General features: G+C 44.7%; 1 protein-coding gene across 4 annotated transcripts; it reads left to right on the top strand.

Moving 5' to 3' along the window:
• On the top strand, positions 1-23,780 carry INHBA (inhibin subunit beta A). Of its 4 annotated transcripts, none has more exons than XM_070264149.1 (4): positions 1-224; positions 3,562-3,745; positions 8,467-8,988; positions 18,329-21,161. In XM_070264149.1, exons 3-4 carry the CDS (start codon positions 8,601-8,603, stop codon positions 19,219-19,221), a joined length of 1,281 nt encoding a protein of 426 aa, XP_070120250.1. In that variant the 5' UTR covers positions 1-224; positions 3,562-3,745; positions 8,467-8,600; the 3' UTR covers positions 19,222-21,161.
• The last annotated feature ends 686 nt before the right edge of the window (positions 23,781-24,466 follow it).

Genomic DNA, 24,466 nt, shown 5'->3' with positions numbered 1-24,466 from the left:
AACAACACACTGATAAGAAAATACACACAGGACTGCCCCCAGCCTTTTCTGTGTCTTCCCCTCCGCGGCGGCAATTTGGGAACAGGTTGTGGGGGCATCTTTGTGGACAGGCGAAACCGGATTAGAATTGAGGTTTCTGCTCTTATCAGTCTCAAGGAATCTATACGCTAAACCTATATATTCTCAAGTCAGCAACATGAAACGTATTACCCGAGGGGATCCAGGTGAGAGAAACGATTACAGCAATCTGTTATACGTTCTCTTGTGAGTATTTTTCATAATCTTCTGGGGCAATACGGAGATCAACCGCGGTAGCAGACGTTTCCTGACTGGATTAGAACTGAGTTATGATAAACAATCTCAAAGTATACGTGGTCAGGAAGGACTTTGAGGGCATATTTATTGTCTGAGTTAGTGTTGGGTTGCCTTTTCTTCAGTGTACCTTTTTCTATGGAGGTTGTAAATGATCATTTCTCTCTCTCGATTGAGTTTTTCACAAGTACTAAATGGACACTTCTTGGGAAGAAATCCAGGCATTTCTGAATCATTTGGAAGTTGATTGAGGCCTTGGGTTCCAAAATGAGCATTTACCTGAGGACACTGTGATTCACATGTTGGAGTTGATGAGAGGGCGTCGGAGTGTCTAAGACATTCCTCTCCTGGCTCTCCTCATCTTAAAACAATCCTTCACCAACCCTCTCCTTTCTGGATTATCCACGTCACAGGGTCTAAGTGATGAGCTGAGGAAGCTGGCCTCGTCCTTGGGAGAACGGCATTTCACATCTAAGCTAGTTTGATCCAGGCAAATTCCCTTTTGTAGGTTTCACCAATATTCGTGGGTTATTATTATTATTTTCCATGATGTGGGAACTGTCACAATAGTTCCGCCAGGGCTCACGGGAGAGCATAGCCTTCCTTGAATAGTCATACCATTTCTTCTTCAAGAGGAAGTTTGGAGAATCAAATCTCGCTTGGAAGAAACATTAGGAGTTAGCGTAGCACTCCATTTCTCTCCTTGGATATTGATTGTGTGTCATTCCCTTAAGGTATTAAACAAATAAAATCAAGCTACATCGTATTTGTTTGCTCTGCGAGAGAGGCATGGTAATCTCACCTTTGTGAGTTTTACTTCAGGGAATTCTCTGTTGTGTGGATTTATCAGACACTGCATTGCTAAAATGAGTAACTCAAGTCTTTATTCACTTACTCTTTTCCGTGAGTCTGTTTGCCTCCTAACAACTTGGGTGTGGGTCAGCTCATTTCATTTTGTTGCCGGTCACCAAGATTCTGCTTTTGGTTAGAACACAGAGCCAGCAGGAAATGGATTAAGGCCACACTGGAAAGTTGGTTGGGATGAGAACATTGCCCGAGAGGTACTCCTCCTGTGTCGGTATCTGCTGTGTGGTGCGGGCCTCCATTAAGCAGGAGGCACAAGACACAGAAGGATGCAGAATCACTTGCATTATTAATACTTCGCATAGTTGCTATGGTCCCTTGGAGCACGGATGGGAAGGGAATTAGGCAAAACTTTAAAATTATAACTCTAAATCGGGGTTTCTCAGCTGCAAAACAATTAACATTTTGGCCAGGTAATTTTTCTGTCCTGGGGGTTGTCTTGAGCATCGTCGGCTGTTTAGCAGCATCCCTGGCCTCTACCCACTGGATGCCAGGAGCACCTCCCCTCCCAGTTACGCCAAGCAAAAATGTCTTCAGACATTGCCAGTGTCTCCTGGGAGCAAAAACAGCCCAGCTGAGAACCACTGCTCTAGAATAAAGGGTGACAGTTTACTTCCTGGGGCCGTTCTTTTCTTTCCCTAATCATTTTAGTTCTAGCATCTGGGTTCCGTTGGTTCCGACGAGGCATTTCCAAACACTCTGAACGCAGAGCCCTCACATGGAGCACAAGGCCTTGTGGGATATTCTGGCGGTCCTGAGAGAGATGGGAAGTTTAGGAGTAGAGTTTGGGATTGACTATTTCTGACCCTGTTCTTTTTGAACAAATTCTGGAGGGATTTTAATGTTTTCCCTTTCCCTCTCTCTTTAGCTGTATTCATTCATTGATTGAACTTAGGAGTAAATAGCTTCCTAGTTCAATTATGAATGTGAAATGCTCATCCTTCTTTGTCCCAAATGTCTCTACCTAACCTACTGCCGAGGCGATGGGCAGGCTCTGGCTGTCCAGGAAACAGACAGGGTTTGCCAAGCCCGTATTCAATCTAAACCATTGGAAGAGACTCCCGAAATCTCGCTGCAGCAAATATCACTCTGAGCCTGCCCACGTTTTCTGGATTCCCAGCTGCCAAGTGAGGGAGGGAGTCACTGCCCCCACCGAGGCAAGGTTTTCGTGCCTTGAGCCCAGAATAACATATCCGCTGCTGAGAACACCTCGGGGCCTTTTGATTGCTCTCCAGTCACGTTTTATGTTCGGCTTCCCAGACGGGATGAACCAGAAATCAGGCTTTTTTGGAAACAGATTTTTTCATAGGAAGAAACTGAAACACCCTGAGTCGTCAGCAGCCTAGTCCGTGCTCCGAACCTCCAGTCTCGTGCCATTTCAGCTGAATCAGATGACAACTTCCCAGTCACCTGCTTGGGGTGTTCACGTCTCCTGGCGTGTACGTTTCACTGAATAACAGTGATGCGTGTGCTGCAGCTAAAATAACAGAGCCATGAAAAACAGCCCCCTTTCTAGGCCTGTTTCCTTGTTCCAGGAGCACTGAGCAAAGAGACCAATTAATAGCATGGATGGGAGCCGAAGGACATACGGTTTGCCTGAGAAGAAAAATGAACATTCTTGCCTCCCCATCTATGCCAACTTTGTAAAGGGACAGCTGCCGCCCCCCGGGTAAACACCACCACAGGTTAGCCGTGCCCTAAGGTGTGTGTCACCTCGGCCACAGGGAGGCACAGGGACGCTGGTCTCTCCCCTGCCTGTACCGCTGAGCTCTTATCCTTAAACGAACTTTGTTTTTTGACCAGCTCACTAATTGTGATTGAAAACACCAGCTCCCCAGCAAGGCACAAGCACTGGCGTTAGCAGCAGCAAGACAGGCCCTAATTGCTCCATTTACATAAAAGTAGAAACATACAACTTCTAAATATAAATCTCTGGCACATCGTGCCTTTTGCAATTACAGTAAAATAAGGTATCACAGTTTCCCTGCCGGCTCCTTCTCGCAACAAGCTGCTCCACCGGGTTCTCCAGGGGCTGCTCCTCGAGGCGAGAAGAGAGCCATGCAAATGCTCCAGCGAGTATTCGGGAGCTTTGTGAAGTAGCCAGTAAATCAGGCCGCCTGCACTAGGTGAAAAACGCGGTGGCAGCGGGCCACTGTGCTAGCGCAGTCGCTGGTAGGACCCAGCTCCACAGTCAGAAGGGGGACAGCTCGCGGGGCGTTAGCGCTCCTGGCGCGCCTCTGTCCGCCCTAGAGCCAGCCCGCAGGTCCCCGTCCTGGTCCCTGACATTGGCTGTGCTTGCAGCCCTGGCACTGAGGGCTAGGTTGAGAGATTTCCAGCTGCACTCACTGAACAGTGATTTTTTTTCCCCCTCTCTGAATTCTTTAGCTGCCAAAAGGGGGGAAAAATCAAGAGCTGCTTTTAAAAGAAGTTGCCCTTGCTGGTGCTCGGGGTAAAAATAGAGGCGGCCGCTCCGGATGGCTTGGCCCTGACTCCAGCCCCGAGAGCCGGGCTCGAGCGGCGGCCGCGTTCCGGCGTGATCCCCGGGAGCTGCCAGCAGGTGTTGCTCAAGGTACAGTAGCAGGCCGAGCAGCGGGGCCGCAGGGCCCGGGCGTGGGGAAGCTGCGGGGGAGGGGGCTGGAAGTGAAAGAGAAACCAAAGCGAGGAAGGAAGAGGAGATGCTCGTCCGGAGCTGGGCTGACCAGGGTACCCCTGGGCCCTGGAGTTCGGCAGGGAAAAAAATCATTCCCAGTCCAGAATATTCGACAGAAGTTATTTTAACCCGCCTGCTTCCTCTACCACCCCCACCTTCATTTCCACTGAGTGAGGAGGCATTTCCAGTGGGACTCAGCTCCGAGGTTGGAGGTTGGGGATTCAGGTAGAGAATGACATCACAGCTGGTGGGCTGACCTGGCAGGTGGGCAGTCTGTTAGCATCCGATGGCCAACGCGGTCTGAGTCACACATATAGGGGGGCTCCTGCAGTGAGGGTGCTGCAGATTCCTGTGACACAAATGTTTAGAAAGAGCCACCGTGCCTCTCTGAAATAACCTCCCCTCGTTTTCTGAGCACATGCTTCCCTGCAGTTGAGTATGGTAGATCCCACTTTATAGACGAGAACACTGAGGCCCAAGGTGACAGGGTTGGTAAGCAGTGGAAGCAGAATGTGATTCGGGTTCGTTGTGTGCCCCAAAGCTCGTGACCGCGGTGGTACCTGCAGGACCTCAGCGTTCCTGCGTGGGGGAGGGGTGGTTTAGCTGCCCTGCGGGTCATTGCTCTTGCAGCAGCTCTCCTCACAGAGGGTGGTGGCAAGTTCCTTGCTTCTAAAGTGTTCGAGTCCATCCAATTCTAAAGTGCTGGGCTGTGCTAGAGTTAAGCAACACTGACCGTGTTTCTGTCTTTCCTTCCCTTCTCAGCTTCCCTCTGTTCCCCTACAACCTAATGATTTTATTTTCTTCTTCATTCCTACATATGCAGATCTTAGAACACCTCCCCCCACCCACCACCCCAATATACAGCTCAGCATCTTCACTTTCTCTGTGTTCAGCCAAGGCAAACCCTCTGACACAGAAAACTTCTGGTGTCCTACAGGAACCTGCTTCAACTGCTCCTGGAGAAAGAGGCCAGAGCCTTTATATTTTGCTTGTGGGCACAGTGAAAAGTTTATTTTATGCATGTTAAGTCCTGCATACAAAACAACATATCTGGTCAGATGGCTTTCATTAGCTCCCAATTTTGCACATTTTATTCCACTTGTCATGAGTACCCAGCTATGTTCCTTGAAACAACCCTTCTCCACCATTCTTGTCTGAAGATTCCTTCCTCCCGTGCTGTTTCCCAGACTTGCTAAGACTCCCCAACCCCCCACCCCAAAAAACCCTGACCAACTTAACCCGTATTTCAATGAACGTTTTTTATTTCATTAATCTCATGTTATATTTGTAACAATTTTAAAAACATAGGACTTGAAGTTCTGATAAAGAAGAATGTTGTATGAGAATTTTTTTATTATTATTATTTTTTTTTGCTAGTTAGATTGGGATTCTAAAGCCCTGGGAAAGATACATATAAAGTTCACTTGCAGAGAATGACTATTTCCGAAGTTCTTGGTGATAAATGATTTATGAAGCAGGCATTCAGTTTCAAGATGTAAAAATAATAGTGTAAGTCAGGGGAGGGGAGACCATTATCATATAGGTATGTGTATTTTCCTGTTTTTTTTTTTTTCTGAATGAAATATCTTATTTTAAAAAGTAAAATTAGAATCTCTATAAAGAGCCCTGTGAATTTTCTTGCCTGTAAGAAACAATAAAATACTTTGTAAATAGAGGCAACTTCATGAAGTAACAGATGTTTTATGTGAAGACATAAAACTGACCCTGAATATAATGAGAAGTGTGTGTGCGAGAAGTCAAAGAAAAGTTGGAAGTTGCATACGCTGAGATATAGCTGTTGGATTCCGATGTTTTTCTAAAAGGTAATCGAGTCAGTCAGAGGTTTAACTGGCTCAGTGATCACCCAGTGTCACAGCAGCCAAGAAAGGCTTTCCATTAGATAATGAATTATGAAATATGGCTCACACTGGAAAAACCAGTCATCTGCTGATGTCATGCTGATTCTAACCAATCGCAAACAAAGCCCCAGCCCTCCTCTGTTTGAGTGGTACCAATGTGTGAGTGTACAAATAAGTAGTACAGTATAAAACTTCACAGTGCCAATACCATGAGGAGGAACTCAGACGGCTCCTAACCACATGATACAAGAGTCTGCTGGGGCAAGAGAGAGGACCGGAGAGGTAATCTTTTTTAACTCTTACTTATGAGCTATCCACACATTCAGAGTCAGAATGGTTAGAAGGAATTTTATAACTTATTGGCACTTCCATGCACTTTGCGGTTTGTACCTTTTTATATTATTCAGGCAGGTTAATATAGCTTTTAATGGGAAAGCATGCAAATAGATTGTGTTTATACAACCCATTCAGCACATATATATGAGTACATACGCCAAAGAGAAAGCTATTTTTTAAGAGTCACATTCATAAACAGTAAATTCAGGGGAAACACACATAGTCACACACAGAGAGAATCCAAATATTGATAAGTTGCACTTTCTAAATGCTGCTGTGAGGGCTTGAGTTGTTAGGAGTCATTAAACTTTTAGTTCTATTTCAGACTCTCTTGTAAAACTTAATTGGACTACAAAATGCTTTGGGCACTGTATATGTGACGCCAAATAGGTAGATTACGCTAAGTATTCTATTTCAAAGATGTTTTATTAAACAATTGTAATGCAAACGCCCCCTTCCCCATTCTCTCTCACCATCCCCCACTAAAAAGAATTAGACTTTTTAGTGAATGTTAACAAAGTCTTGACAATCATAGCAGAGTAATTGATGTTCCTGGAGGTGAAACCCGGAAGGTGATAGATAGTTTGTAACAGAGAAAGTCTTGCAAGTGATTGTTTTGGGAAACAGGTCAGTGTATCCAGTTCAGAAAAGCTTTGTTACCTGTGCAAACTGTAATTTTAACTAGTGTCACAATTTTCTCACCCTCCTCCCCTTGCCCCCGGACCTTGTGCTTGCAGTGATGAAATTTATTCACTTTTTCCACCCAGACTGCATTGCTTGACTATAATGCTCTGAACACACTAGGTGTCAGATATAAGCTGACTGTATCTACAGAAACTGAGCGCTTATGTGTGGGAAAGAAACCGAGAAGGAAGGAAAGCTTTAACAGATGGACCTCTTAAAGATACTTTTGCAAGATAAAAGCAATAAGACAGAAAATGAAAAAGGGGGCTGGGGGGCGGGGAAGTAAAAAAACCTCAGAGAGACATTGTTTAAAAATTCACATTTTTCTTTTTCTGTGAACAGTGAAATCCACGATGATTTCATCTGTGCTGTTCCTTTGAGGGAAAAAGAAGCCATTAAAGGGGCCAGTCCATGAACGCACTGGTCCGGGATGGGGTAGGGGGCAGGCTGAAAAAACGACCACATGACAGAGAAAATAATTTGCCAATATATTTTAGAGATTCTTTTCCCATAGGACCAGTTATTCAAGTCACAGGAGCGCACTGTTTGTATAAAATAATGTGGGAAAGGCCAAATGAATTTTGCATTTGCTCTGTGAAGTCAGGGCCGGCGGTGGTAGGCTGTAATTTCGAGTGCGTGTGTGCAGGGCAGAAGGGGGCGGTGGCTGAGGCGAGGGGACACAGCTTCCTAGGACGCGAGCCTGGAAAAGGCTCCCTGCCTGCATGTGGATCTCTCAGTGCCCCGCTGCCTTTTGCAGTTGGAAAAGTAGAGCGTATTATGTGACCCCAAACAAAAGTTCTGTGGCCCTCCGCTCAGATCTCCAGCCAGTGGTGACGACCCTGACCCTTTCAATAGGAATGAATGGGGACCCGGCAGATCTCCAGGATTCCCTCAGGCCCAAACGATTAACTGGCCGGCCCCAGCAGCGTGGTGGCCCCTCACCCCTCTTCCCGACCTCCCCTACCTGGCTGCTGACCCCTCGGCACCCTGAGCCCCACCTGACAGGCCGGTGGACGTTTGGTCCCCGGGGGCTGTGGCTAGGTAGGGAGGAGGGGTGATGGGGGCAGACTGTTTCCATCCAGCCATCCCTGTGGACTGAGACAGTGCCTTTCTTTGGCGTTTTCTTTCTCCTCTGAAAGAGGAAGAAGGTGAAGCCAGGGGACTGGGCAGAGAGAGAGAGAGAGAGAGAGAGAGAGAAAAGGAAGTCGAACAAAATTAGGAGAATTTCTTTCAGAAGGGAAAGTAGAACTCCCGAGAATGCTGATATTCGAAGAGAGGTGTGTGTGAGGGAACAGAAGGAAGGCAGCCTGTCAGAAAACGGGCTGTCCCTCCCCTTCCTAATCACAGCCTTTACTCACAGACGAACTCCCTCCCTCTCCCATTCACTCACTCACTTAGGGCCAATCGTTCTCTCTCTCTCTCTCTCTCTCTCTCTCTCTCCCTCACTCACTCTCTCCCTTTCCCTCTCTCCCTCCCTCCCTCTCCCCCTTCTCTCCCTCACTCTTCTCTCCCCCTCTCTCCTCTCTCCCTGTCTCTCCCTCCCTCCCATCCTCTCTCTGTCTCTGTCTGTCTCCCCCTCTCCTTGTCTCTCCCTCCCTCCCTCCCTCCCTCCCTCTCTCCCTCCCTCCCTCCCTCCTTCTCTCTTACTCGGAGACAGTCAGAACTCTCCTGCCTGACAGCCACAAACCTACAGCCCTGACTGCATTCAGAGAGGGAACCTGCAAACAAAACTTCACAGAAAACTTTTTGTTCTTGTTCCAGAGAATTTGCTGAAGAGGAGAAGGAAAAAAAAAAAAAAACACCAAAAAAAAAAAAAAAAACCAAACCTGTGCGTGAGGGGGGGAGGAAAAGCAGGGCCTTTTAAAAAGGCAATCACAACAACTTTTGCTGCCAGGATGCCCTTGCTTTGGCTGAGAGGATTTTTGTTGGCGAGTTGCTGGATTATAGTGAAGAGTTCCCCCACCCCAGGATCCGAGGGGCACAGCGCAGCCCCCGACTGCCCGTCCTGTGCGCTGGCCACCCTCCCAAAGGATGTACCCAACGCTCAGCCGGAGATGGTGGAGGCCGTCAAGAAGCACATTTTAAACATGCTGCACTTGAAGAAGAGACCCGATGTCACCCAGCCTGTGCCCAAGGCGGCGCTTCTGAACGCTATCAGAAAGCTTCATGTGGGCAAAGTGGGGGAGAACGGGTATGTGGAGATAGAGGATGACATCGGCAGGAGGGCAGAAATGAATGAACTTATGGAGCAGACCTCAGAGATCATCACGTTCGCGGAATCAGGTTGGTGCTGGCATTGGGGGTGGGGTGGGGATGTGTTTCTTTGACAGTCCTAGGAGGAACTTCTCCTTCCAGCTGCAAACTGCCTGGGAAGGTCATTAGTGGTTAGGTGATGGTGGAGGACTGACGGAGGGGAGGGGAGAGGGCTTCACAGAAATGGGATTCTCAGCGGAGCCCTGGCTGGAGATGGCTAGCTTACACTTGCTGAACTCAGACGGTCCCTCCGGAGGAGGCTCTGGGGCCAATCTGAAGCTGGAAGCCGGTCTGTGAGAGGCTCCCTCGCCCTGCCTGTGAAACCAGATCTGAGCAGCCGGATGAAAGCCGGGGCATTTTTGGGTGCTGGGGGAGCAGAGGAGGCTTCCGGACCCCATCCAAAGTTTTTATTGTTGGGGGGGGGGCAGAGTGCGGGATCGGGGTGGAATGGCATGGATGAAGTCATTCTTAAAACAAACCTTCCTTTTAAAAGTCCAATGAGGGGCCACATCAGCAAAGCAGGGCATATTTATTAGTGACAGTCCTTTTTACCTTTAGAAACACTCTCTGTAAGAGCACAGGCATCACATTCTAGGCAGTAAAGAGTGACTTTGGGGGACAGTTGACATTGAAGCAGCAGTCACTTTTGGAACTCTGACTTTTGCTCTTGGAACCGAAGGAAAAAAAAGAGTTTTGTTCTCTGTAAAGTTACTAAGAGCTCTCTGCCAAGGAATGCAACCTTGACAAAGTGCTCTCAGATACTACGCTGAACTCTCACTCAATCCTTAAGAGGAAGAACTTTAATAAATAGATTCTAATCAATCCTTGGCTCGGGCCCCCACTAACCTGTTGCTGAGTAGGAGATAGCTGTCAAAAGTGCAGGCTGTAGACGTGGAGCCATTTATGGGACGTGGACCCTTTTGCATGCCTGCAAGCCCATGCACGCCCAGGCGCACAGATGTGTTAATACCATGTTACTTTCATGGTAATGCCAGGCTAAAGAATTGTATCCCTTGCCAAATCCATTTGAAAGGAATGCCATTGTTTTGTTTGGTAGAGCATATGGCCAGTAAAGTATGTGCAGGGACTCCCAGCATTTCTGTTTAAAAGTTTGCCGCAGAAGTATAAACAATTAAGGCAACACTCAGAATTTCCAATCCTGAAAACCTGTTGACTCAGATGTTCTGTTTTCGAGAAAACCATGCAAGACCTGGGCATCCTTTTGGGGGAGCAGATAGCCTGCTGGCTTCCTGGCTTCCCCCTGGAGGAGTCCTGGTGTCCTGCGAGCTTCCTGACTCTCTCGCCAGAAGCTTCTTTCTTTTAAAGAAGGTCTTCCTTTCTTTCTCTAAAACTCTTTCTTGATGCAGCCCCAATGAGCATGATAATTATGACTTTATCTCTTGAAGCTTATTGAGGAAAAAAGTCAGGTTGGAGTTTGCAAGTTGCCATCCAATCTTTCCTCGTGGCAAGGTAGGAGAGCAAGTGCCTAGTGACATTGGGTTCTGTGCGGGAAATGGATTCCAGTGGTCCAGGGGATTGCTCCATGTCCTGCCCTGCTGCCAGGGACCCTGTATAGGTTTTTATATACCAGTTGCCACACTTGATGGCCTTAATTGCAGCTCATACTCAATTGGCTCTACCCGCATCATATAACTAAGTGTACCCAAGCTTTTGATCGCTTTTAATATACGCTGATGCTAGCAATCTGGCCCTCTTTCTGCCTTATCTGACTTGTGTAGAAGATCATTCTCCTGGCATTGAGAGATTTTGCAGTGAAAGAATTTGACCTTTTACATTCTTTCTTACTTATGGCCTTCCTCTCAGTGCCAGTCTTTTTCTCAGTTATACGAAATCTTGTCCTTTTTTCACTTTTCCATTAGGCGTTTAGTTTGAAAGAGATTGAGCCGCTTTTTAAAAAGGTGATTAATTTGACTCACACACACTGACTAAAGTTTAAGGTTTGTAATGGAAAACTCCTCCTGGTTGAGTTTACAACTTGACTTTGGGTGAGCTGCTGGCTTCTTAGAAAAGGCTTATTACACTTGCTTATTTTTCTCAGCTGAGAAGTTTCATACATTCACCTCAAGTTGATTTACTGTGATTTCACAGATGTAGTCAGTGCTATACAGACGATCTACTCTCCAAGTAGAGTGCCATGTGAGTATTTTGCTAACCCAGGAAAGAGATTTATCATCTGAATGATTGTAGTGAATATAGGAAAATGTTTTGTTGCTTTTGGAATAATTCAACTTTAATAATATTCAAACTACATCAAATGACAAAATTTCTGGAGACTAGCAAAGGGCATTCATTTTTCTTTTCTTTACAAACTATTGTGTACAACGTACAATCTAGTCACTCAGTGTCACCCGCAGGCATGCCACAGATGTGTACCCATAGATGCACCTTTCAACGGCGAGATTCCTTAATTTGGAGGACGCATTTTTTCATTTTTGCCTCAATTCTCCTTAATGGTTAAATAAAGCCAAGACATGGCCCAGCAGCTGAGGGACCGCAAAAGCCCAAGTGCCTAGAACTCTTTGAACTGAGCTTGTCCCATTGTGCTCAGGTGGAAAGTGCCCCATATTGTAAGACAGATATGAGTTGTTATTGACTAAGCAGTGAGGAATCACTCTCAGGCTTTCTGAAATTTATTCCAACAAATAAAAATGATTTTCTTTTTATGGATGTCACCCAAGATTGCTCACCAAGGCTGGCACAGAATCCTCTGTGTTTACCTTAAGACCTTAAAGAAAAAGAAGAAGGGATGTATAGAGCCAAGCCAACTATCATTGTCACTGTCAGTGAAGCCAAAAATCAGTGGCCTTCTTAACTGCTACATATTATATTATTTTGATATGTGATAATAGCTAGGCAATGTACAATAACAATATGTTATCATGTTTCCATATGCTGTCAAATTTATGTACTGATTATGGTAGTTAACGTAGCAACTGATAGCACTTGATCAAGAAAGGATAGGGAAAGAAAGACAAGTGAAACACCAAGAAATGGAAAATGCTCACGTAGCCTAGGTGGTGTTGAAAGTAACACGTAAATCTCCCCTCTTGGAGGATTCTAGTCACGGAAGATTTGAGTTAGAAATGTATGCTTCCCAAACAGGCGTCTAAGAAGGCTTGCTTGCATGACTATTTTCCCTCACCCCGAGAAAGCCATCTCAGACTGGAGTTGACTCCCACCGTTCCATGCCAATTTTCTGCACTTGCCTGCGAATTACCCCTCGCTGAAGGGTGCCTGTAGGGGTCACACGCTTTCTTCTCTGAATAATGGGAAATGATCGGCCACAAGAGGGCGCATTCCAAAGGCTTTTGCTCCTTACCAGTTAATCTCCTAGGGAAACGCAGTTTCACCTACTGGAAGCCCACAGTCCGTAGCGCCCTAATCTCGGTGATTATCAGTTACCTCCTGCTTCCTCTCATCCTCCAGAAAAAGTTAGGGTTTCATGGGATGGGAGGAACGTGACTACCTGTAATACATTAAATGAGACAGAAGGAAAGGAAGTGGGAATTCTGGTGAGGCATGTGAATGTTCCGGAGCTCTACGGAAGACAGAGGAATGATAAATTTCAGAAGCAAACAAAGCAGAGCGTGGAGAAATGTGACCATGAATCATGAGCAATACTGATGTGCTCGCACATCTCTCCCTAACACGGCCGCCTGGGCTTTTGCAAACACGTCTTCCGTCTCCCCTGACTTTGTTGCCTAGTTTGCCTGTCTTATCTACGCTTCTCACCAGCGAGAAATGACGACTGACTTCAAACAGGGAGGAAAAAGGCTATTTATTTAACGCCTTGGGGGAACATGGTGTCCAGCTTCGGAGAATGCGTTTGTTTCCGAACTGAGAGTGTGAAGAGACGGTGGAGAGAAGATGTGCAAAGAGGTGCTTAGTGATTTGGGCGTGTGAAGTAGGTGTATTGGAATGGGGGTGGGGAGGTGTCAGGGTAGAAATTCAGTTTTAATACTCGGAGAGCTGGGAATAATACCATCCCAGGCACTTTTTGGGGAAACACATATTTGTCTTGGCCCCTCTTCTGCTACAATGCACTCGAGCACGATCTCTTAACTATGGTTCGGAATTCTTCATACTCGACTCCTTCCTAGACCCAAAATCAAAAGTGTCAAAGCTCTCAGGCACGTTGGAAGAAGTCTCTGAAATTCTGTGGGTTGAACCTTCAGAATTTTTTCTACTTTTAGGCACCTAAAACCCCTTTCTCTCTAAATATTTAACCTTCTTTTTCATCCCCCTTTAAATGGAAGATGCACAAATGAGGCCAAGCACTTACAATTCAATAGCAGATCTTAAGAAAGATATTAAAGCTAAAAAAAATCAATCAAGATGATTTATGGCCAAACCTGTAGTTCCACTGCAGGCAAGACCCTCTACTGGAGGTTAAAGGAGGCATAATCTTTAAGACCCCACTTGCTGCCTTCTGCAGAAACTCCTGGAAACAGTCCAGACGCAAAGTCAGTGCTTCTGAGAACATACATGCTGTAAATGGTAGCTGTGCACGCTCCTACCGGTGACTATGCCGCATCTAGGCACAGTGAAACCTTGGCGAAGAATGGAAAATTAAAGTAACAGCCGCATTTTGCAGCGAGGCTTTCCCCCCCACAGTGAGTTAAAATTCTCTGTAAACAACAAGGCTTCCCACATTCAGGTTAGAGACATAACTATTATCCGCATGTAGAAGGGCAGTGTGCGTTAAGCAGGACCCTGGTGAGAAAACAGAACAAAACAAAAACAAAACACTGCGTGTGTATATTGCTTAGTTCATTGGAAGTGCTCCAACGCCCACCAACCTGAGATGCTGGACTTGGGGATGAGCAGCATTTTGCATACTGGTGTGGAGGAAGGGAACTGCAGGGGCTTGGCTGCTTAACCCTTGGCACGCCTGCCTTCGTGATTGTGTTATTCAAAATGTTTGAAAAATTCTGAAAGCGAAGGAAAATGTGCCTTCAGGTGGTTTTACGTCCAGCTTCCCTTTCCCATTCCTCTGTTCAGTCCATCCCGCCCGGCATTGCAAAAGTGCGCCCTGTAAGGTGCAACATTTATCCCTCCTGCCCATTTTCATGCAGTTTTTTCCTCTCCCTTGGGTATGTGTCCACCGAGCTCATAGAGGTTAAGTGATGAAATATAATCACCCACATGGGTTTGCGTGGGACTTTCTTAGTGAATTACTCAGGCAAAGCAGGCTGTGATGCAAGCTTTGCTCACAAGCCTCGGGAGGGAAAAAATAGCACAGAGGATGAAAAGAATATTATCAGAGAGTAAGTAATGAAAGGTTAGCAAAGCCACCAGCTATATCTAGTTAGATGGGTACTAATCGTAGGAACCCAGTGCACACCTGTATGAACTAACGCTGTACCTGCTCACAAAGCATTATGGGAAGGCTTCCATTGCAGGATTTTGAAGCAGGAGATGTTTAAGCCTAATCTGAAACTGATTAGTAATTGATCCTAAACGCTTCAGCCTTAGGCAACCTCCTTCCATTTTTTCAATCGTTATGCATAGACATTTGAAGATTAGAGCATCCTAAAAGCATAGCAATCTCTCTTAGCAGTTTAGCCATCTCTCTCAGATAAAATGCAGGTAAAGGGAATATAATCAAGTGAATTGTTATATTGTTCATACCTAAGAAATTTAGGGTTGTAAGGTCTTTCTGAAACCTAGATCTCTGTTAAATATTAATTCCATCTCAGCTTCAAGCTGTCTCATTTTCCCCACCCCCTTCTGCAATGAAAGCTGAATGTAAAAGAAAAAATATGCACTGCTTAATAAGTCAGAATACAATAGAACTTTTAAAATGTACCTGCATGTAAGGTAGACATTAGGAAGGCTTGAATCTCTCTCTTCCCCCTGTTCTCCTGAGCATTATGGCAACAGCATTTTCATGAAATTGGCTCTCAGTTTTATTTTATTTTTCCCTGATAAAATATCATGCAATATACAAATAGCAGTTCCAGAAATGGACACCAGGAGAAGGAGGCGACAGGCATGTCAATTAGTAGGGGGAAAATCCAAATGTCAGAAATATGGGGGAGAGAGACTGCAGGCAGGCAATGGATGCGAATACAGGCAACAGTCTTTCAGCTCAGATAATTAAACCGATGTATAAATCAGCGCTGTGCCCCTCCACGGTACGCGGGTGATGCCATGCAGTTAATTATCAGCCAGGACCGGGATGAAAGTCATTTTATGATGACTCTCTGATCCTAACATAACAGCACCTGACAGATTGAGCCCCTCTAATGAGTACTCTCTTTGTACAATCCTCTCTCAGGAGCACTAAATCATTTGCTTCCAAGTACAGCTGCCTGAGAAGAAGGGGTGGGGCTACATCGTGCATTAGAAACCTGCTCTTGTGAAATGAGGGGCTGTCCTGCAGGCTGTTACTGGAAGCAAGTGGCTTGGGCCTCGCTGGACCTACAAAAGCAATTTGCATGTTCAAGTGGGCCAGTTAATTCTCCTCCCCCCCCCCCCCCCATCTGTAGACTTCGCTGGACTTTATTCAGGGAAAAGCCAATGTGTGCGGGTCCACACTGCCATCTGGACCCTCTCTTTACCCAAAGACCATCTACCTTCACCCTCAGCCCCTCCCGTCCATCAAGCCTCGGTAAAAGCAGAGCAGAGCCTGTGGGAATGAGTTACCTGAAACCCAGAGAGCTTTCCCATCCTGGGGACGAGTCAGATTCTCCAGTTTCACATGCTTTCCTAGAAAAACAAAACACAACCTCATGCCCCCTGGCTTCTCTAATTTAGCAGCTACTATCTCTCTGTCTTTAGAGTGGCACCCTGTGCGGTTTAGGGTTTCAGAAGCTGGCCTGCATCGAGGCAGAAGGGCGAGCAGCAGGCAGCTTGTTAACATTCTCCGCGGGGCAGGGCGGGTGTGCCCACGCCCAGGCAGCCTGCAGGCTCCTCCAGGCCGGTTCTCAGGGCTCCGGTGGCTTCCGGGGGGGGCGGCCTGTCCTCTGGTCTTGGAAGGACCCTACCACTTAAAATCTGCTGAGTATTTTTTCAGATTTAGGTGATTAAGCTTTCCTTCCTGGAGTCTTCTCCTCCTTTGCTTTCTTAAAAAACAAATAACAAAAAATGCACCAATTTTTAGCAAAGTGGAATACTGGATTCACATTTTGAAAAAAAGTCATCATGCTCCCTTAAAAAAGACAGTTTCCCCCTCTAACTGCTCCCTGCTCTGGCGATCAAATCCTAAACCCAGCTTTATTATTCATTTCAACTCCTGCCAGAGACTGGAGGTCAGAGTCAAAGGACCTTCCCCCACCACTGCCACCACCATCTTGACCAGCGTCCTAGCAAGTTGGTACAAAGATGCCAGAGATCCTTTCATTTACATATGCCGCCCTTCTTGGCCCTGGCCTCAGTGAATTTACCACTATCATAATCACAGTGTGCAGCGTGTGTTAAATTAAGAACAGAATCCACAGTGCGCAATGCACAGAAAATCCTGCCTTCTGCTGCAGAGAACTTGAAACTGTGCCTAAAATTTATAGTACCGTAAACATCTCAGGGCTGAGAGTGAGAAGTAGGGCTGGATTTCCGTTAGCTATAGAAATCCAGGCGGGGAGACCCTCCTGGGGAGTTGTGAGTTCTAAGATGAACTTCTTTAAGATTGTTCTCAGATTTGTTCAAGGGATCGTGGACGCTGGGCAGTTGTAAGCAGGGACACGCGGGAGGTGGTCATGTAAAGAAGGCATGTTTCATGTCCTACCAAGGGGTAAAAGGGGAAGTGGGGGAAAATACTTGCTCAATCAAAGAATTCTAGTGTGGACACCCGCTCCAAACAGTAAATGTTGCATGAATAAACGTACCAGTGCTTATGGAGAGAAGGACAGGAAAAAAGAGAAGGAAATAGATGACTTTCTAATTTTAGAGTTAGGCAAGAACTGAGTGGTCACAGAATCCAACTGCCCTACCACTATAGGGGTTTTCTCTCTATTAGAAGCAGTTGCTATAATTGAGGCTCATGAAGCTGCATTCAGAAGGGAAGGAGGCAAAAATGGGGGATGTAGAGATAGGTGGTAAATCTCTTAATCTAAGATAGCTCAATGCTAAGGATGCCTCCATTTGTTAAAAAGGAATCAAGGCATTGCCTACTTTCTGCTAAACACTGTGCTATAACAGCGAATGAGACAGATAGGACCTCAATTAAACTAAACGTCCTAAACTAGACTGGTGGGAGGGTGGGAGCGAAGATGTGAGGGAAAGCTCCTAGAGGAACGGTGTTGTCCCATCTGGAAACTGAAAGCTTATTAAGGGCAGCCACTGAGGGTGGTGTGTTGGGAGCGGGAGTGTTCTCCGCAGAAAGAACTGCACGTGTCACTGCCTGGAGGCGACAGAGTGGATGGGATGCTCATGAGATCAAGCAAACACCATGTGGCTGGACCACAGAGAATGGGGCCCTGGGCGAGAGCTGGTGTTGAAGGTGGGAGCAATGCAGGCAGAGCCCAGAGTCCTGGGCAGTTTCTGTTTTATCCTGAGGGTGGTAGGGACTCAGTAAAGGACTGTAAACAAGGAGTGATGCGATCAGATCTGCCTTTGGGAAAGATTCCTTTACCTGCTTAAGGGAGAAATGTTTGGCGAGGGGCCTGGCTCCGTGCTGGAGAGGCAGAGAAAAGAAAAGCTATTGCAGTGACCCGGGACAATAATGATGAGGGAGTGAAGCAAGATGTGGCAAGGGAGGAGGAAGCGAGCTTGGTGGGTACACTCCACACAGACTTACACGGCGGGGATGTTTGCATATTTGTGTGGGAATAATAATATTTCTGTGGCTTGCTAGAGCTTACAATGTGTTTTCATTTATATTATCCCATTTGATCTTTCCAAACCTGTGGGATAATGGGTCAAAGGTCACTATGTCATTCTCACTTTATAGAAGGTGACACGGAGATTAAACAGTTAGTCAAGAGACACAGATCCATAGGCCCCCAGATACACTAAGATCTAGGCCCTCTTATATGAGAATTGACAAACTTTCTCTGGAAAGGGCCAGAGAGTAAATATTTTAAGCTTTGTGGGCCAAACAGTGTGTCCCAGCTACTCAGCTACACGTTCTGGTGCAAAAGCAGCCATAGACAACCTATAAAGAAATGAGCATAGCTGCGGTCCAATAAAACTTTACGGGCGCTGAAGTTTAAATTTCGTAGAATTTTCCCGTGTCACAAAATACTGCTGTTCTCCAACCATTTAAAAATGTCAAAACCATTCTTACGGGCCGTGGGTCATGATTTGCTGACCCCTGCTCGAGGTGGTCTTGCCTGAAATGAGCGACTGGCCACAGACACCAGAACTAACGAGTGTTCCTGCTCTCTCTTGTGCTGTGTTTCGTCTTCAGGCACAGCCAGGAAGACGCTGCACTTTGAGATTTCCAAAGAAGGCAGTGACCTGTCGGTGGTGGAGCGTGCAGAAGTCTGGCTCTTCCTCAAAGTCCCCAAGGCCAACAGGACCAGGTCCAAAGTCACCATCCGTCTCTTGCAGCAGCAGAAGCACCCGCAGGGCAGCTCGGACACGAGGGAGGAGGCCGAGGAAGCGGACTTAATGGAGGAGAGGAGTGAACAGTTGATATCGGAGAAGGTGGTGGATGCTCGGAAGAGCACCTGGCACATCTTCCCTGTCTCCAGCAGCATCCAGCGGTTGCTGGACCAGGGCAAGAGCTCCCTGGATATTCGGATTGCCTGTGATCAGTGTCATGAGACCGGTGCCAGCCTTGTCCTCCTGGGGAAGAAGAAGAAGAAGGAAGAGGAGGGGGAGGGGAAGAAGAAGGACGGAGGAGAAGCAGGGGCAGGGGTTGACGAGGAGAAGGAGCAGTCCCACAGACCTTTCCTCATGCTGCAGGCCAGGCAGTCTGAAGATCACCCTCATCGCCGGAGGCGGCGCGGCCTGGAGTGTGACGGCAAGGTCAACATCTGCTGTAAGAAACAGTTCTTTGTTAGTTTCAAGGACATTGGCTGGAATGACTGGATCATCGCTCCCTCTGGCTACCACGCCAACTACTGCGAGGGTGAGTGCCCAAGCCATATAGCAGGCACCTCGGGGTCTTCGCTGTCCTTTCACTCGACGGTCATCAACCAATACCGCTTGCGGGGTCATAACCCCTTCGCCAACCTCAAGTCGTGCTGTGTGCCCACCAAGCTGAGACCTATGTCCATGTTGTACTATGATGATGGGCAAAACATCATCAAAAAGGACATTCAGAACATGATAGTGGAGGAGTGTGGGTGCTCATAGAGTGCCTGGCCCGGGGGGAAGGGAGCAAGAGTTGTCCAGAGAAGACAATGGCAAAATGAAGAAATTTTTAAGATTTCTGAGTTAAGCAATCAGAAAAATATAAATTAAAAAAAATAAATAAACTAAAAGCAAAACCTGAAACAGATGAAGGAAGATGTGGAGAAATTCCTTAGCCAGGGCTCAGAGATGAAGCCACGAAGGAGACGGGAATTGGGAGGGAAAGCGGGAATGGTGTACCCTTCATTTCTTCCGACATCAAAGTGGTGACATCGATTGCTTAAATGGGAGTATTGTCCTCTCCTTTTCAGTTCCCTTTCAGTGTGAGCCTCGAAGTCAACTTGTCTAGTCTGCAGCAATGTGGGCTAGCACAACCCAAATAGCATCTAGAAAGCCATGAGTTTGAAAGGGCCAGTCACAGGCACTTTCCCACCCAGTTACCCAGGTCGTAAGGTATGTCTGTGTGACCCTCTCTCTGTGTCTATCAGCCCATGCACACACACACACAGACACACACAGATACACATACCACACACACACTCGCAGACACACACACAGATACCCCACACGACACACAGAGGCATTTCCACACAGCACATACATACGCATCCTAGTCAAAGAACAATAGTGTGCAGGTGGTCACACTTTCTTTTTTCTGCACCACTCTCGCAACAGAACAAAACCCAACATAGAAAAATTGAGAACAAGAATGGGAAGAGTGAAAGATCAAGGAAAAAAGAATACCAAGTTACATTTCGTTAAGGTGCTTATGATCTTAGAACTATGCAACCTAATAGGTTTGAAACTGTTTACCTGAGAGAGAACAAAAAGAGAGACTTTTTTTGTATTGGAAGTAACCTGATTAATTTTTATTTTCTTCAAGGAGAGATACTTGAAAGGAATATGTTTGTCCATCTGTTGGATCCAAACATTTCTATATTTTGTAAATTTTTTTTTTTTATCGTTTACTATTTGCACTACAATGGTGTTTGACCTGTCTAATCCTTATTTAACAAGTATTTTCTTTGGGTGGGGGTGGGGGGGTTAAAGAGCTGCACTTAATGTGAGCTATAAAAGAACTGCTACAGCACACAAAATAGCTATTTTTATTATTATAATTATAATTATTATTATTATTTTGTACCTTAAAAAATAGACACATACACCAAAGACATTTGTGTGAGCCTTTAGACAGTCTGTCTGTGGTTGGTATCATTCACCATCAATGAGTCAGGGGTTGGCATTCAAGGATGAGTAGGGGGGATTGTGTTCAGGCTTAAAAGACCTGAAAAGTTTGGTTTTTGACTCCTTTGACATCCATGAAACAGGACATTTCATACTGGATGTACAGTAGTTGTACACTGTTGGATATCAAGTTCAATCGAATTCATGGAGCGCTATGTGCTTGTATGTGTATATATACATTGCTTGTGCATATGCATATCTGTGTGTATATATACATGTATCGCATCATGTCCAGACACATTTTAAGCACTTCAGGCTGTCATTTTTAATGTTCTTAAAGCAATGAATGTTTGTGTGCAAAACACAGTATTTTTAAGAAGGATAGGCTATAGTTTTTGCTTTTACTCTGAACTAGGTGGGCACATTTCAAAAACTTGGATGAGAAAAAGCTTGGGAATTCTAGTGAATATTCAGCAAGACCCTCTTTCAATGTCCAGGGTTCCAATTCCCTCGTTTTTCTTGTCCCCCACCCCCATCCTGCAAGTTATTTCCTGCAAGGAAAACAGGAAACTCATGTTCATCAAAGGTCTAGGCTGATTTTTTTTTTTTGGCAACTTATATTTATTATCTATTGGAGTCAATCTTAAATCAGAAGCTTCTTCAGAAAAAAATTTAATCTTTAGGCCAGAATATAAGAGTTGGGTGCATTTTTTTTTTTATGATTAAGGCCTGGTTTCAAGAAATATTACCTGCTCGGCTGGGCTAAATAATGTTGTTGTCACCAGTTAAAGATAAATAATTTGGGGGAAGGTGTTAAGAGAGTGGGAGTAAAGAAGAGAACAATTAGGAGGTGGGGATGGTAACACTAGTAAAAATCCATAATATTTTAATTTACAGCCAAAACTCTTGATGTATAAGCTTGTATGTATCGATTCAGATGCAAAAAGGAAAAAAAAAACTTTGTTTTATAAATATCAAAGTACATGCTTAAAGCTGAATTTTTACTAATTTATTCCACGGTATTTAGCTTGCCTTGAACAGCTAATAAGTTATTCATTTATGTGCTTTTTAAAATACAGAGCCTTATTTTTACTGACGTGTTGGAAGTTTGCAAAAATTGGAAAAAAGTTCTAGTAATTGGAGAAAATTATTTATTAGTATTTTGTAAAATAGTGAAGCTTTCAGCCCTATGTCGATTTGTGGATTTTTAAAAAAATTAATTGTAGGAAAATAAAATATCAGTGAGAAACCAAACACTGCAAAATGTGGTTTAGCTCTTCTTGAAAAATATATTAAATCAGTACTCGGAATAGGCTGTACGTAGGCAAATCACGTCAACGTCATCACCTGGCAGATTTACTTACTACATTCTAGAGGTCCACACTTTCTCATGCAGGACATGCAACATGTACTGCCTGAGAGTGGATTCTAATTAAGTATGGAAGGGAGAGCATGCGAAATTGGTACTTACTTCCTCGCTCTTAGCCATTGACCAGGAAATCACGCAGATGGGGAAGGTGGGTGTGGCGAGGAAAGTTTTAAGGAGAGGTGTAGACAGCCATGTTCAACTTTACTAATTTTTAGGAAGACCTTTGAGGGCCTTTTGAACTGCCTCCGATTTGGTACCGGAACTGATAGTGGAATCTATGAAAATAGCGTGGAGAGCCAACTCTTACTTCACTGTGCAATGGCAGAGATGGCGAGGGCGATGGCGAAAACAAGAGGTTAAACAGACAGCTGAGACCTCTTGGTCATTCCATTCATCTCAAATGTGTATGCCGTCTTTGCAAGCCCTTTAAGTTCTCACCATATTGAGGATAAAATGGGGTTTGATTAGTGGCCGCAGTAATTAGAAAGAAATTCCATATGACAATGTTTTAAAGGGATGATGTAATTTAAATTAAGTTAAATGATTGAGTTTGTCTCATCCACAAACTTTAGCCTTATTTCATTAAATGTATGTGGCCTTGAAATAGAATTATAAATTGCTACTATCTTTAATAATCTTGGAAGATGCGCAGCCTTGTAAACAACAACACTTTTAAGTAGCAGCATGAGGCCAAAAGAAAAAGCTTTTAAATTCTACGTATTGGGTTCTTCATAGTATGTTTTCCTTGAAACAGGGTGGCTCTATCTGCTCTTAGCATCTCTCTACTTTTTCTCTAGGCCTAATCTCTAGGCTCCTAAAAATCCACCCACGCCAATCTTAAAAGCTCTGAAAAGCATTTGTCCCCAAATGTCTTTTAAGAATGATAAATATTTTGTAGGTTGGATTGACATTTTCTACTTTTTGCCCCCAAAAGTAAGGTGAATTTCAGCACACTGAGTTGAGATTTTTCTTGTCCCTGAAGACCAACCAATTTCATATTTATTTAAGATTGATTCCACACTCCTTTTTCAAGGAGAGTATCTGCATTCTCCTCTTAGGTCGAGCAAATGAATGTTTTCTCACCCCCGTGGCATTGGGCCTCAAGGTGACTCTAAAAACAGAGAACGCAAATGCTCAGTTGTATTAAGCATAGATTCAAATTATCATGTTCACTTGAAAAAATGATTTCCTGTGGGCCTTTTGGCAACTTTCCTTTTCAGTGTAGACAAAAACTTAGTCACCCTGAAAACCTACACAATAAACGAAACTTGTAGATGTGGGCAGAAGGTTTGGGGGTGGACATTGTATGCGTTTAAATTAAACCCTTTATCATTGAGAAGCTGTTGTATGGGTCAGAGAAAATGAATGCTTAGAAGCTGTTCACATCTTCAAGAGCAGAAGCAAACCACATGTCTCAGCTATATTATTATTTATTTTTTATGCATAAAGTGAATCATTTTTTCTGTATTAATTTCCAGTGGGTTTTACCCTCTATTTAAATGCTTTGAAAAACAGTGCATTGACAATGGGTTGATATTTTTCTTTAAAAGAAAAATATAATTATGAAAGCCAAGATAATCTGAAGCCTGTTTTGTTTTAAAACTTTTTATGTTCTGTGGTTGATGTTGTTTGTTTGTTTGTTTTTATTTTGGTTTTTTTTTTTTTTTTTTTGCATACTACATGCAGTTCTTTAACCAATGTCTGTTTGGCTGATGTAATTAAAGTTGTTAATTTATATGAGTGCATTTCAACTATGTCAATGGTTTCTTAATATTTATTGTGTAGAAGTACTGGTAATTTTTTTATTTACAATATGTTTAAAGAGATAACAGTTGGATATGTTTTCATGTGTTTATAGCGGAAGTTATTTATTTCTATGGCATTCCAGCGGATCTTTGGTGTTTGCGAGGCATGCAGTCAATATTTTGTACAGTTAGTGGACAGTATTCAGCAACGCCTGATAGCTTCTTTGGCCTTATGTTAAATAAAAAGACCTGTTTGGGATTTATTTTTTTATTTTTATTTTCATTTCACGTCTTCCTGGTTTTCCAAGATCAACTTTGCACACGTATTGCTTCAACCCCTTTGCTGGGGGATCCTTTCGTTTCTACCGTCTCTATCTGGGAGAGCATGAGAAACAGACTGAATGGGAGAGAGAGGACAAAGCTAGAGTGAGAGAGCTCAAACAGAAGAAGAAAATGTATTGCTGTGGCAGGGGTTTGTAATGGGCTGCAAATACTTGGACCAGCAATATTTATATTTTACTCATTTTGTTAAATTCCCATTTCTCAAACTGTAGTGGCAAGTAACATGAAATAAAGAGACATTCCCTTCTTGCCTCCCTCCCACCTTCTCCTGTCCTTTCCTTCTTCCTTTCTTCTCTTCTTTCTTCTTCCTTTCCTTTCTGGCCAGAAACCTGGAACTGCACAAAGCCCCTAGAGCTAGAGAACAGAATTATATACATAGGAAAAAAAAGTCTTGAGAGCAACAGGACCAATTTGGAATCACAGAAGTCCAATCAGGAGTGAATTGATGGTTTAACCTTTTCTTCTGTAGGTTTTGCACCAGTACCTGTGCCCATCCCAGGGCTTATATGGAAAACTAACTTTCATAAATGCCCATATAAACCAAGCATGTGCCCCTGTGTCATCTTATTTGCTATTCACATATCATTGTTTCAACCACCCTGAACAA

Source organism: Equus caballus, chromosome 4, assembly GCF_041296265.1.
Source record: "Equus caballus isolate H_3958 breed thoroughbred chromosome 4, TB-T2T, whole genome shotgun sequence".
Taxonomy (NCBI): Eukaryota; Metazoa; Chordata; class Mammalia; order Perissodactyla; family Equidae; genus Equus; species Equus caballus.
The sequence above is the reverse complement of the archived record's forward strand: the minus strand, read 5'-3'. Positions and strand labels throughout refer to the sequence as shown.

Coding starts and splice junctions, on each gene's coding strand:
- INHBA (XM_023638729.2), top strand. CDS start 8,601: ATGCCCTTGCTTTGGCTGAGAGGATTTTTGTTGGCGAGTTGCTGGATT. Junction 8,989..18,328: donor CATCACGTTCGCGGAATCAG/GTTGGTGCTGGC, acceptor TTTCGTCTTCAG/GCACAGCCAGGAAGACGCTG.